A 15046-nucleotide genomic window follows, 5' to 3' on the forward strand; every position below is an offset into this window, starting at 1 on the left:
TGTTCTGGGCTCAGTCCTCCTCGTATGCAGAGCTGCTGCATTTATCAGACACTGTTTGATTTATGAGTAAGAGATAGGAGTTAGTTTTTCAATTACCACTGAAGATTATAAAGGGACTGTTTTATCATGGTGGCTTTGTAGGATTTTTTCCACAGGCTATCTTGTTCCCATTGTTGAAAGAAAAGTGATTGCTGAATAAATAGGGAAAAATTTTATATTAAGAACTTCTTAATGCCTCTGTATCCTTTTGGTTCTGGAGTAGGCCCTCCAGAGTGGAATATTCAAAGAAGTTCCTTACAAAGTGAAAGAGATCAATAGTCAGCACTGTCCTTGTTTATTTTGATTTGGATAATGCAAAAGTACCTCAAATAAGTACTTGAGTCTCTGTTTTTATCATAGCCTATATGAAATCCTAATGAGATTTAATAATGTCCTAGCTTTGAGTAAACTGATAAAACTATAAATAGTATTCAAAATATTTTGAGTCTCAGATGTCTTATGGTGGGCCTAATGATATAGTTTCATAATTTTATTCATGCTTTTTAAAATCAACGTTGATTTTTCTATTGTTACCAAGCAAGGTCTGGAAATTATGGCTGAGGAATTCACTTAAGCATCACTGAAGAAACAATCCAAGGTGTATTTAAAAATATTACAAAGTTGCATGCCAACAATAGAATAAACTTGGATTTTCTTTACATGGATTTCATCCTTGGATAACTACATAATTATAGTTATTTTATTGGTATATTTATTTGGTGTGTGTGTGTGTGCACACGTGCGAATAATCACACAAATTGAGAATTCCTAGCTCTACTTTATACCAAGCAAAAGTTTAAAACAAGTATTAGAAGAAGAAGAAAGTTAAGAAACAGTATCTTCATTGAAGAATCATGTGAAATTCAACGTGATAGACTTAAATTTGAAGGTGACTGCTACAGGTGAAGTTTACTGTAACACAACTTCTATTACTGTGGCTCTTCCCTGGAAAGATGGCAGGACAAAGTAGAAAAGAACACCCCTAGTGGGAGTACAAGCTTCAACTCCAAGTGGAATTCTGTGTAGAATCTTCTAGACTTACCTCACTGGTTCCCAACACTGGCTGCATACTGTTCCTCAGAATCATCTGAGGAACTTGAAATACTGGTGCCTGGATCCACCCCCAGAGATGTGGATTTAATTGGTGGAGAGTAGGGCCAGGGTTTATTTAAAAACTCTTAGGAGGGTTTATAAGCAAATAGGACTGAGAATTGCCTGCATGCTCCTGATTCTTTGTCTTTAAAGGGCATACAGACTCTGGTACTATGACACGAATGAGTATAGAAGCCTTGACTTTACAAGTTAGTTTTGTCTGAGGGATACAGGCAAGTCTCTTCGCGTCATTGAGACACCGTTTCCTCACCTCACAAATGAGCAGGTGTATGGCTCCAGATAATTTGTGAAGTTTCTTTCAGTTCTAATACAATTGTTTAATTTTGTATACTTATAGATTAAATTTCTAAGAGCAAAGTAAAAGAGATTTCCACAATGCCAGAGTTAGAAATGTAAAACATACTCTTTAAAGGAATAGGACATATTTATTCCTCTTTAATCCCCTTATTTTCTGGAGCCTCTTTGTATTTATACTACCCTTTTTCCAAAAACTTTTTTGAGGGTGTTTTTCTATAGCAGATGTTTTTCTTCTTAGTGAACTGGGGCACAATTTGTGAAAATGATTATACTTAAGTTGGGAACAAAAGAGGAAAGATAATAGCTACTTTTAAAAAATGTCTTGTCTAAAATCCATTGTGGAACAAAACGAAGAATTAAAGAAAAGCAAATAAATAAACACTGTCCTAATGTTATACATTTTTTTTCTAACTCAAACTCTCCCAAAGTTTCCTTGTACTGAAATGATTCATAGCTCAATTTTCTTCTGTTCTCCTTCCATATTTATTTTTCTAATATGGTATCTCATCAAAATGTTAGAATTAAATTCACACAAAAATGTTTGAGCGTGGGCAGAGGGAATGGAAGACCAAGAGAGTAACAGGCCAATATACTCCAGGTGCAGAATTATAGAACATTTTCCCTTCTTACCTCAGATTTTAGCGTATCTAAAAATAGATACTTTTAGCGTATTTAAAAATAGATATTTGTGCTGTTGCCAATAAAAAACACTATCTTGTATCTTTACATGGGTTTTGCATCAGGTGATCCCGAGTTTAATTCCTGTTCCATCACTTATTACACATGATTTTGTGCAGGTTTGGAATACTGTGGGCCACAGTTTCCTCACCTGGAACATAAGAATATTGTGTAGCATAATGGTTGGATGTAAGTATACCTAAGCATTTTGAAACAGACACATCCAGGTTCAAACTGCAATTTTGCTGTTTTCTAGCTGTGTGATCATGGCCAGGTTTCTTAACCTGCCTGGTCTTCATTTCTTCTTCCGTAATATGGGGATCGTAGTATACACTCAAATGATCCTGGTGTAAGTGTATTAGGAAATGAGTTTGGAATTGTGCAGGATACAGTAAGCACTCAATAAATGGTAAGTTTTGTTTATTATAGGGTTTTTATGAAGATTAAGTGAGATAATGTATGTTTAGTGATTGGCATGTAATAAATCAACATGGGTGTCTCTATTAAAATATAGTTATGGAGGATAGACTAAAAATAAAGGCAAGGATGGTTGTCCAATGTCACACTGGGAAACAAAATTATAATGTATGCCACTTACCCCAAGTTCCTCAATATTTTTATGTACCTGAAAACAGAGTCTTTGGGTCCTACATGTGCAATAGAAGTGATAAAGTGTATCCTGAGAGGTGTGCATGAGTAAGAAGGAAAGCCTATTTTCACTGTTTTGTCTTTTGAGTTTTAGGAGCTGATCATAGGTATACATTGCTTGGGGATTTTAAAAAATATATATATTTTACTAGGCAAAAGAGTCAGCTTTTGAGTGCTGACTCAGTAGACACCAACTAGTCCACTGTGAGCCACAAGTCCTATCAAAACCTGGGGGAGAGAAGAAAGAGGCTGAAATGATCAAAATGTGTCTTAGATATCATCTTCTTATGGCAGAAAACCATGTATTCAATGCTAAATATTTTCCATTTCTGCATACAACCTAACCTGAATTTGGGTCAGTTTAGGCAGCACTGTTAACTGAGAAAATGGTGAGGAGCAGATGAGGTAAAGTATGTTAAGCTCAAGGGCTCCCACATCAATAAATGTGGTGAGGAAATTGTGTCCTTTACTTGACTTCTAAAGGTAATATGGTCTATACTTTAAATCATAAATTGTAACAAGTAGGCACTTCTAGAACTAACAGTTTTTTTTTTATTAAATGTATTGAGGTGACATTGGTTAATACAATCATATAGGTTTCACGTGTGTAATTCTGTAATAGATCATCTGTATATGGCATTGTGTGTTCACCACCTAAAGTCAAATCTCCTTCTGTCACCATATATTTCACCCCCTTTACCCTTTTCTACTTTCCACCCACTCTTTTTCCCCCATATATTTCACCCCCTTTACCCTTTTCTACTTTCCACCCACTCTTTTTCCCTCTCGTAACCACTATATTGTTGCATGTGTCTATGAGTTTTTGTTTGTGTGTCTTGTTTGTTGCTTTTGGTTTTATATCCCACATATGAGTGAAATATGCATTTTTAATGAACAGGACCACAATGTCATAACTACAAGTAACAGACAAAGGCTAACTGTCTTCACAGCTGGCTATATCAGTGGTAACTAACACTTAATTTTCTTTACTTGCACCATATTTGGGGTAAAAACATGAAATGAATAGCTTGTAATTGCAGATGTCTTTAGAATGCCATAGATTTGGTGAAAATATTGTAAAGGGGTTGCTTTGTGTATTCATGACCCAAAGCATATGTTACTGGAATGGGATGTATTGTTTCAAAACTGTACATAGCTCTTGCTTTGATGATTAGATTTTACGCTTGGGTAATTATATTTTAGAATCAAGATGAATTATAAATAAGATATATAATAGATTAAAAGCAATGGGTTGTGGAGAACACCTTGGGTACCTTATTATGAGAGACAGGCCTTTATTCTCATAATCTCTCCACTAAGATATTACTGTAATTATTATTTATAAATAGGAGCTTAAGTGAAATTCATGAGAAATAGGTGAAGCCACCAATGCAGATAATAGTTTGTATGTATTCCTAGTTTGTCTTGATTTTCTTCATTTGTCATTTGCTTTATTTGTGCTAATTTGTATTTTCATATAATGATAGAAATTTATTAAGATTAATGGGAAAGCACATTTTAGAACGTACTTTTTTAAGGGCCTACCAATCACAATAAGGAGAGTTTTTAACATTTAAAATCTGGAATGGAAAGAAGACTACATTAAAATAATTTGCTACTCCACTAACAGTCATAAATGAACAGTAGTATTATTTTAAATGAATGCAAGAATAATATAAAGCAGTAGTAATTTTCTCTTCAAGATATTTAAAGGTCAATCTTACTGAATATCTTCCACAGCAAAATAATACTGCAGAATCAGACAATTTTAGAACTTCAAAAGCCAAACTGTAATTTTTTTAGATTGGATAACTATGTAATAACTAAGGCCTATAGCAATTAAGGGATTGACCAAGGCCACACAGTGAGTCAGCAGTACAGCCAAAGAGTCCTTGGGATTAAAAAAAAAAAAAAATCACCTCTTCTTTAGAAACTTCTTTCTGTCTTCTGCCTTTAAATCATTCAGGCTTATAGCAAATTTTATGTGTGCGACTGTTTCATTTTTAACATATACACTGTGTTTACACATGTATATTTTGTGGGTTATGCATAGAAGTGCAATCTACTTAACTGGTGTATATACAAATGAATACATGTGTATGTGGGAGCTCTGATTCAATAATAAGATGGATTGTTTGATTAGTTATTGGATCAAATAGAAATATTCAAATTAGTATTGCCCTTGAGGGCAGTCACAAGCAAAGATGTAACAGTATTCCAAAGGATGTTTCACAAGAATTTTAAAGTCATTCTTATGAAACTGTTCTCTGAGCAATGTGGACATCCTATGATGGTTACAAAGTTGAATGGCACTTCAGTTTACATTGGAGCTTTCACACATATGTTTTCATTTAAATTAATCCTTATGATGATCATACAGGTAAACAATCTGTGGTCCAAAAACAGACAGCAAATTCCCCGTCCAAGGTAGGAATCACCAAAACCAATTGTTTTCTTTTTATTATACCATAATACCACTGAAGAGATTTATATTCCTTATTTTGAAGTTTTGACTTTAGTTTTGACCTGGTGCCATCACATGCCTCATTCACCAAACTTAATAAAATTTCTGAAATCTTATTTATAAAAGATGTATAAAATTACTTATAAATAAATCAATATGGGGATCTGCAACTACTTATTCCATAAATACTAATATTAACTACACCAACCAACATTGACTACCTCCAGGCACTGTGATATGCCCTTTACATTCATAGCTCATTTAGGCTTCATGGGATTCTCAGACTGTAGGTGGAGGAGATAGTAAAATATTTTACTGGTATGCTGTGGAAACCAACCTATCTGAATAATGAGAAATAATTCTTTCTGTTCATAGGACTGGATTGGTTCCCGGAGGTCCCTCCCATGTCAGCCTTCAGTTGTTGTACTGTGGGGGAGTATGTATGGGGTCTGCAGGAGAGGAGCAAATGTGGTGCAAGTTACTCAAGGGCCTGGGGATTTACCAGCTGAAGCTTAAAGAGGTTTAGTAAACTGAGCAAGATCTCAGCACTAGAAAATGACAAAGTCGACATTAAAACCCAGGCCAGTGTATCATCCATTCCACCTTTCCCTATTTCATACTCTTCCTACTAATATGTAATATTTGCCAAAATTAAATTGACTTCCAGAAAATAAAGATTTAGAAAATGTGCTGATTCTGAAGACAGTCAAAGGAACATCCCAGAAAGTAAATTAAGCAGTTTCAAAAATATAATGACTGAATAACTGGTATTTTGGGAACAATCTATGGCCTTCTTGAAACCTGTGTTGAAGGGAACAGTCTTCTATTTAGTGTCCAAATTTTGTCATGTTCTACATAAAAACAATATTTTAAAACCCAATACAATCCTATTTTTTGATCACTGCAGTTAACAACTAGTGAAACTTCCCAAATCCCATTTACAAAAGATGTATAAATTATTTACAAGTAAATCAATACATGATTATATAATTGCTTATTCTATTAATAACAATATTAACATAATGCAGGTTAAATTTTCTAACTATTCATAAGAAGTGTCAGGAAAATAAATCAGATATAATTAATGGGCCGTATGAAAACATTCTTATTGTGACTGCTCCACATTTTTACAAATCTTTTAATTTTTATCAAATACCTCCCTTCAGCTGTGACTCCTATTCCTAAGTAACAATAGCAGCATTCTCTTCTTGCTGTGTCTTACACCGTGAGTGAAAAATCAAATGAAATGGTTAAAGATATGCATGAAAGTAAAACTGATTGTAGCAAAGGTAGCTCTGGGAGTATTTCTATTTGGTTAGTTAAGTGAGTTGAGCTTAAGCAGGAACAAGCTTACCTCACAGGACAAACCAGAATAGCCCGAGGGACAATCGCATCTTTCGATCAAGTGAGCTTCAGGAGTCACTGCTGTTACCTGTCCTTGTTCAGCTACCTCCATTGAAATTTCAGAAATCCTGAAAACGGCAAGCATATACTTAGATTACCATACCAGTCAGTTAATGTCACCTAGCAAACAGTCGATCCTACAAGAAGAGTCTTCTCAGGTTTCTGTCAGTAACCTCAAGCTTCTTTTATTGTTTTGAATCTCTCTAAACTCCAGGGGCTCACGTGCCACATCTTATTCTTGTATCTGTGCTTACCCAAAGGTTGACATAAAACATCAGGAAAATATCCACATAAATCATAAGGAGTTTAGTAAATTAGATGTCTGGTGTCCTCTTGAAAAGTTATTGTAAAGATTTTTTTCCTTCACTTTTTAAAACGTGAGAGTCTTCAGGTAGACCTGGCCAATTAATTAGACATTTACATTCTTTCAAGGAGACAACCTGTGGTTATTTCCCATTAGAAATCTCCCATAGTCGCTAGTAAAATTGCTTTTAATTTACAACTGTCCCTGATTCCTTCCTCTTGAGTCTCCGAATGTCCTTTCTAGAACTTTAGAAAACTATCTAGAAAGCAATGACTGAGCATAATCTAATAATATTTTTCTGTTGATAAAATGCTTTCAAATTACTATTTTGTTAACTTTATTAAACAAATCCTTCAAGTAACTTAACTCACTCTTCCTATTGGTGGAAAGGTCCTTATAATTGAAAAAAAAAGATTCACCATGAAAACATTGATACCTTTTTCATCAATCTGAAATGACACATTAAAAAAATATATGCACTCCATAAACTCAGACTATTTCATGACTAACTGATAACATGAAATGTTCTGCAAATAAACTTTTAAATGAGACAGTGAATAGTTTTGCTTCAATAAAAAGGTATTTCCAATAGCTTAAGGAGCTTGAATCATAAACTTCATAATAGGCAAAGGTAGGTTTTATTGACATTAAATTATGAATGCACACTCTGACTTCACTAGTATTGTAATCTGCAGTCTGAAGATCAGACAGCCTTTATGAAACACACGTTCAGTTAAAAATTCAGATTTCATTCCCCTCCTATAAAAAAGACTCTACCTTTACATTCTCCCTTGATTCACTGTGGGAGAGTAAAATATAATAGTAACTGGGTGTTTGTTGACAAGTCATCTCCACTAGAATCTCATGGTGTTTTATAACCATGTTAAATGTTACTAGTTACATTTCCTTTCTCTTGCACATGAGCGTGCATGCAGACTAGTGAGTATTTGAAAACCAAGTGCAACTTGAACAGTGTCAACCACAGATATTTCTGCAATGCACCTTTTTTCTTTTCCCCCTCAGAGGATTAGAGAACAACTGTTCTTCCTGAATCAGGGATTTGGTCAAACTTAAGCTTCATGTCAAATGAATACTAAAATAAGAAGTTGCTATGTCCTTCAAATAAATATAAGAGAAGACAAAAGCAATGCAAAAAGAAAATTTCAGCATCGACGACAGACGACATATACAAAGTCTGAATCTCAAATACAATCTGAAACACTCTGCAAATTTAAGTAGTTACATTTAAATTTGTAACTCAGCAAAGCTGCAAAGTTGTATCTTAACTACTTTGGGGGAAAGATTCAAACATATTTTTGACCCCACTCACAATTCCACCGTGTTACAAAATCAAGTGATGATCCACCGCTTTATTTGTTCTTATTTTTGCTAGATGATGACTCTAGTTTTTATGAAGCCAAGAAAAAAGTGAAGTTTCATTTGTTCTAAAGTTTCAAAAAATTATCTCTTAAGATGAAAGGGATTATTTAGTGAGGTATGTGAAATAAGATGATAAAAGAAAGAGATTTATGGGAAAAAAGACAACCTCACAGTGTAGGAAGATGGAGTCTGTGTGAGAGAGGCAAAGAAAGTATAATGAAAAATGCATGACAACATTGTTTCTATCAGTTACAGTAATAAAATGTTCCCTGTACTACCAAGTTATTTTACTACCGCACAGAACAATTTGCAAAATAATATATTTGCACATCCACCTGCAGTCTTCTATAACATACAACGCTGCATTGACTTCTGCCACTTGATTTCCACTTATTTGATATTGTAAAATAATTAACAGGATGGCTGACAGTACATTTTTGGTACATGTTTTTTATTATTTCACATAAAAATCATCTCTTGTTAGAAATGAGAAGTATGAAAAGGAAACAAAAGGATTACAGATTTGAAAGTGTATTTTGGTCCTTGATTTATTCTTTTACCAATTGCCATTACTTTTAGTATAATCAGAAAGGCAATAAAGATTTTCTGCATGAAAGGGAAGGATTTTCTGACAATTAAGTTCGAGAACTTATTGCAATGATGTTGCTAATCTTTTTTTTTTTTATAGTTAATCATAATCTTTTTTAATGAGAAATTAAGCACAGTTGGAAAAATATCCGTACTTAATTTTACTATTCAGTATTATGACGTTACATCCTTCAACAATGACCTATTAGCGTTTTCGTACATGTAATATGTTTTATTTCCCTTACCAGCCTCTTCCTCTCTGTTTCATTTCTTTTTATTTATTTATTTATTTATTTATTTATTAGTTTCAGGTGTACAAGGTAATACTTAGACGTTCATCATTTATATCCCTCACACTGTGAACCCCCCTCCCCCCATCCACTATCCCTCCGACCTCACACTGAACCATCACATTATATATATAAAATTGTAGTTGGCATTCATTAATGTTTAGCTTCTGGTGTACAATGCCATGATCAGGTATCCACAGTATCCCTGAGGTGGTCTCCCAAATAGGACGCATGTCCATCGGATACCCAAGAAAATCTTTACAACATTATTGAATACGTTCCCCAAATTAATTTTCAAAAAAACCCTGAGGCCATCTTGTGGTTACCAGCTGCTTCCAAATCCCTTCACCTTTCCCCTTATCCCCAACCCCCCCCCCCACACCCATCTAACAACTCTCGGTTTGATACAAGAGAGATTATTCATTATGAGTTTGTACCAACTGGACAAACAGGTAACCAAGTTTACTATTTGGAAGTGCTGAAAAGGCTGCATGAAAAAGTTAGACGACCTGAACTTTTCACCAACAGTTCATGGCTCTTGCATCACGACAATGCACCAGCTCACACCGCACTGTCTGTGAAGGAGTTTTTAGCCAGTAAACAAATACCTACTGGAACACCCTCCCTACTCACCTCATGTGGCCCCCCATGACTTCTTTTTTTACTCGAAGATCAAGGAAATATGGAAAGGAAGACATTTTGATAACATTCAGGACATCAAGGGTAATACGACGACAGCCTGATGGCCATTCCAGAAAAAGAGTTCCAAAATTGCTTTGAAGGGTGGACTAAGTGCTGGTGTCGGTGCATAGTTTCCCAAAGGGAGTGAGTACTTCAAAGGTGACCTTAGTGATATTCAGTAATGAGGTATGTAGCACTTTTTCTAGGATGAGTTCGTGAACTTAATTGTCCAACCTAGTATATTTACTACTGTGTAAACATTTGAAATCTGGTATTTTTATAGTCATTGGTTGGCCAATGAGAGGTTTCATAATTTTTTTGTTTTGTTTTGTTTTCCTGGACTGGTCTACAGATTTATTTTATAAGACTATTTTCAAATATCTATTGATTACATATTCTCACATGGCATAACAGAGAAACTGATCTGCCAGAGAAATTGAACAATGTATATGAACTGAACTCAAATTTTTGTCTGCATACTATGAAAGCTAACTATCGCTGGGTGATTCCTCATCTTATCTCCTTGGATAACTTGTCCCTTCCATTCAGGGAACATGACTATGTGTGCTCATAAAGTTGAAATCTCATAGTTTCTCCATTATTTTCCCATCTTACCTTCATACTTTTAAAACATATTCCTTGCTATTAATTTCTTTCCCCGTGTTCTGTTAACATGCTTACTCCTCTCTCAGATTAAACAATTATTCCTTGAACTTTGACACTATCTCATTCCTCCTTTTGCAATTATTTTCATGGCAACCATTAGTCTACACTTTGATATTAGGTTCAGTGTTTCCCATTTATTTCTCAAAACTTTGAAACTGTTTCTGTCCAAAAACTCCACTAAAACTGGTATTAAGAATGTCACCAGTGTGATCCCAAGTGTTAGTCTCAGACTGTCTTATTTTATTCCGCCTCTGGGTCAAATTAAAACACTCTAGTCCCTTATAATATTCCCATCCTTTGGCTTCCATAATTCATTCTTGCTGGTCTTCTGTGTTCCTTTCTATTCAGTGTGATTCCCGATTTTTTTTACATCATGATACACAGAGAAAATGACAATATTGTATGGTACATGATGTGAACAGATGATCATGCTCATGGTTGAAAGATCTGGGACCAACCTGGCCCTACCTGGTGCCCCTGAGGGTTGAAGGAGGTCATTTTCTCAGAAATCTTGCAATCTATTTATAGCATAACAATTAATTACCTCTACCCTGCAGGACTTTTCTCTTGAATTTCTGACTGGCATCTAAAACTGACCATGTCAAAGGTCAATTCAACATTTATTCCCCTTAAACTTTCTTCTCATCTTTTTGGGGGGAGTGGCAATAACTTCTACCAGGGAACCTGGAAGCCATCTTTGACTTGTCTTCTATCATCACGCTTCCAAAGTAAATATTTCTAAATCTTTCTTGTTTGATGTCTTACTGATCTTCCCTATAGACTCTAGAATAAGAACTTAAGTTGGGTATTTTCCATTGTACTTTACCTGCTTTGCCTCATGACATTTCCATAAGTAGCCTTGATAAGAATATAATGGATATCATATAATATATTCAAGAAATCTTCACGGGTCACAGTTCTACTGACTCGTGGATCATCACCATAATATTTCCATTCTTTCTGTAACAAGAAATAAACCACTTTCACAAAACTGAATACAAAACATGGACATCCTTGAACCAAACAACTAACAAGATTACCTCCGTCATTTCGATTTCATGCCTTGTCAGCTGGCCAATGAGAGGAGCAGCCATATGCCTGATCATAATTCTAGCATGAGCCGGAGTCCCGCCTCGAATGATGACTTGAGGATTATACGTAGAGAAACCTGTCTCTTCTCGAGCCTCAAAATAGATGGTGTACTTGAGTTTACCACCATAGGCCATCAACTGACAACATAATAGGAAGAGCGATGAGTTAGACAAATGGAGTGATTCCAAAACCTTATTTTACTTTGCTCTCAAGTATCTTTCAAGTTCTTGTCCTTACTTTTTTTCCTTCAAATTGTTCTGGAAGTTTCCAATAAAAAGGTTCCAGATGGAGATCTTGTCTCACCAGATCCATGTGTGCAACAATCTCGGGGGTTTGGAACATGATGCCTTTGGTAGTCGTGTGTTGCAGTGCCTCATCCACCAGGGGCAGAATGGTCTGCTCAGAGGTCAGAGTTACCTGCATGGGATCAGAACACAGCAGGAGACTGAGTTCAGTCTTCTGGGCCCTTCTTTAAAGCTAAGTTATGGCGTGTCTATCTGCAGCACCATCATCCCCATTCTGACGAAGTGTTTTCATAAGAAACAGAACTAGTGCGTAGTGAGCAAGTAGGGCAAACGGATTCATCTTTCTTACTTGTTTGCGTAGTGAAAACCACAACCTCTGTGAAAACTGGAGTCTTTTATACTAATAAAAAATAAAATCTAAAAGTAGGAAGACTTGAAGGAAAATTAAAGTAAAAACGAACATGCTTCTGCCCCCAAAATCTAGGTTTCTCTAAAGCTAGTTGGAGTAAATGGGCACCAAATCCTGGTTTTCATTACAGCATTAGCACAGATCGACATTCATGCTCTGGTGCCCTGACTCTTCAGAATGTAGCTTTTTCTCGTCCTCAAACATGTTTCCCTTACACTGTTTGACTTTTACCCTTGGCATTGATTTCTTCATCAACAATAAATGAACTATTTTAAAGGAAGATGTAAAAAGGCATTTACTCCAACCCTCCAATGGCACATGGCCCCTCTACCATTTCTAAATGTGCGCAGGGGACAAGGTTATTGAAATGTTTTGCCATTTCCTCCTACTCCTCAGTGCCTGGCTAAAGACACCAGCAGGACCTAATATTATATCATTACATGGCTCAGCAGGTCCTTACTCACCCACGTACGGATCAGTCCTTGTGCTTCAGAGCACTGAGTAGTAGCGCCGAAGCAGTAGCAGCTGCTGCAGCCAAGTGGGTTCCCAGCATCCAGTCCGAATTTGCCAGGTCGGCACCTGTCACAGTGAACACCTTCCACATTCACCTGAAGAAAGATAAGAGTTCCTCAGAGTCCATCATGGTGACATTATGAGAGAAATAAACTTGAGAATGAAATACAGGAGCTCACTTAAAAAAACAATTAAACAAAAAAGAAAACAACGCAGAATGTGAGACTCCCATCTCAAATGGCGGATGTAGTTAATTTCATTGTTAGGGTTTGATGTTCTGAAAAATGCTCTATTTATACATAAGCACCATGCTAAGGATATTGTACATTGTTTTTTTTTTTTTTAATTTAGGCAGCACATTTCCTACTATTCTGCTGTAATATGAAAAAGTCATGAGAATTCCAAAAGCAAAATAGAAATATTGATTTCTAAAGAGTGATGTGACATAAAGTTGTAAAAAAAAGTCAGCATGTTAAAACACAGACTTACATAATCATTATTATATAATGTATATATACTTATGTAACATGTATTAAATATAATGCGTGGTCATAGTTATAATATTTAATAATGCAGAATTGTACATTGTGTTTGTTCAGGGCCCTTAACAGCAAAAGTTCCCATTTTCTTAAATTCTCAAGATTATTTTAACAATCACTCCCTGAATTTCATCCTCCTGTTCTTCTGTCTCTCTCTGCAAAGACTTTTCTTGAAAAGATACCTCTGACCCAGTCTCAACCGCATTTACCCTGGGACTGATTTTTCAGAAATATCTAAGGGGGAAAAAATCCCTCCTATCATTTTTAATTGGCTTTTTTCCTACATCATTTAACAATATTAACGAGGGCTGAAATTTCCACATAGTCACTGTTTATAATGTCAGTGTTTATATGTGATGGAATTTTACTGAGCTTCCATAGCAGTAAATATATATTTCAGTGTACAGTGATTTCAGATTAATTTGAGGAGGAATGGTTTTCTTAGATTTATTATTTAGCTGTGATTTTCTCTGATGATGCTTAAGCGAACCATCTTTATCACCCTCCCAGATTATTCTTGTTTGAGCAAAGCAGGTATATAAAGACAAATTTACCATTGAAAATATATCCTCTCTATGAACTAGACAACAAAATATGTTAGGTGTTGGTTAAAAATATGTTCATCAAAAGCAGTGCTTATCAGTGTGCTCATGAACATACGTCAATAAAAACTGTGTCTGGCAATGAGTTTTTGTTTTACTGTTTGTTTAGCTTAATTAAGTAGGAATAATGAACTCTGAATGAAGTTAATACTGAGTTATGAAAATAGAAGTGAGTGAAGTTTTTCCTTAATGTATTTTGGCAGCACATACCTTACAAGTGCACTGCCCAGTCCGATCAATACAGGAGCATTTTTTAGTCTCTGAATCACAGGTCGTGTCATCAGTCCCAGGCAGGAAGCAGTCACAGGGACTGCAGTGAGGGTAGTTCCAGTGACCTCGAATGCACTCTGTACATTTTGTACCAGAAAATTTTGGATGGCAGTTGCATTGGCCTGTGTTTATGTTGCATTGGAAATCCAAGGATCCCACCGTACTGCAGTTACAAGCCTATGGAAGAGATAAAAACAGCAACCACTAATACCATTTCCTGGGAAATAGCTTAACATTTTAATTCTAATGTTTCTATGCTCCCATTAAACACATGCTAATCATGTGTCTATTATATCCTTTGTATTGTTCTAGTTTAGTCGCTTGGGAAATATCAGTGAACTAAAATTAAATTGCTGCCTGCATTTACTAAAATATATGCATGTCTAGAAACCATAACGTTACTGAGTAAGAAAAATGTACATTCTCTGTCTTTTTGTGGCGAGGAGGAGTCAGGTATGGGTTTTCTTCAAATGCTTTTTGTTTCATAGATTAAATCTTAGACAAAGTCATTTTACCTTATCATCTCATTTTTTGGCATTTAGGTTGTATAGAGACATACTTTACAGTGCAATGAAAGGAGACAAATATAACATAATGGAATAAGCATTATATAATAGAGGAAGGGCAAAATACTGTGAGAACATATAAGAACCACCAAACCAGGTGTTGGAAAGCCAGAGAGAATGTAGAGAAGTGATATCTAGAGTTTGTTTTTGTTTTTTCACATTTAGTTTTTCAGGCAAGACTGATTTGAGGTGCTTTGTTGGTAACCTTTTTTTTTCCTCTCCTTAGATAGACATAAGATTTTCTCTTTATTTAAGTAA

The 15046-nt window shown here is 35.4% G+C and overlaps 1 protein-coding gene across 2 annotated transcripts in view; it reads right to left on the bottom strand.

The window, feature by feature from the left end:
• Nucleotides 1-15046, bottom strand: part of LAMA2 (laminin subunit alpha 2) — a 531205-nt gene that overhangs the window by 159765 nt on the left and 356394 nt on the right. For both annotated transcript variants that reach the window (XM_081040014.1, XM_081040013.1), the window contains 6 exons: nucleotides 14163-14399; nucleotides 12763-12906; nucleotides 11882-12061; nucleotides 11593-11781; nucleotides 11379-11512; nucleotides 6594-6711 (listed from right to left, as the gene is read on the bottom strand). In XM_081040014.1, the coding sequence (XP_080896140.1) occupies nucleotides 6594-6711; nucleotides 11379-11512; nucleotides 11593-11781; nucleotides 11882-12061; nucleotides 12763-12906; nucleotides 14163-14399 (1002 nt within the window). The remainder of the gene's footprint in view (nucleotides 1-6593; nucleotides 6712-11378; nucleotides 11513-11592; nucleotides 11782-11881; nucleotides 12062-12762; nucleotides 12907-14162; nucleotides 14400-15046) is intronic.

This window comes from Rhinolophus hipposideros (assembly GCF_964194185.1).
Source record: "Rhinolophus hipposideros genome assembly, chromosome: 3".
Classification (NCBI taxonomy): Eukaryota; Metazoa; Chordata; class Mammalia; order Chiroptera; family Rhinolophidae; genus Rhinolophus; species Rhinolophus hipposideros.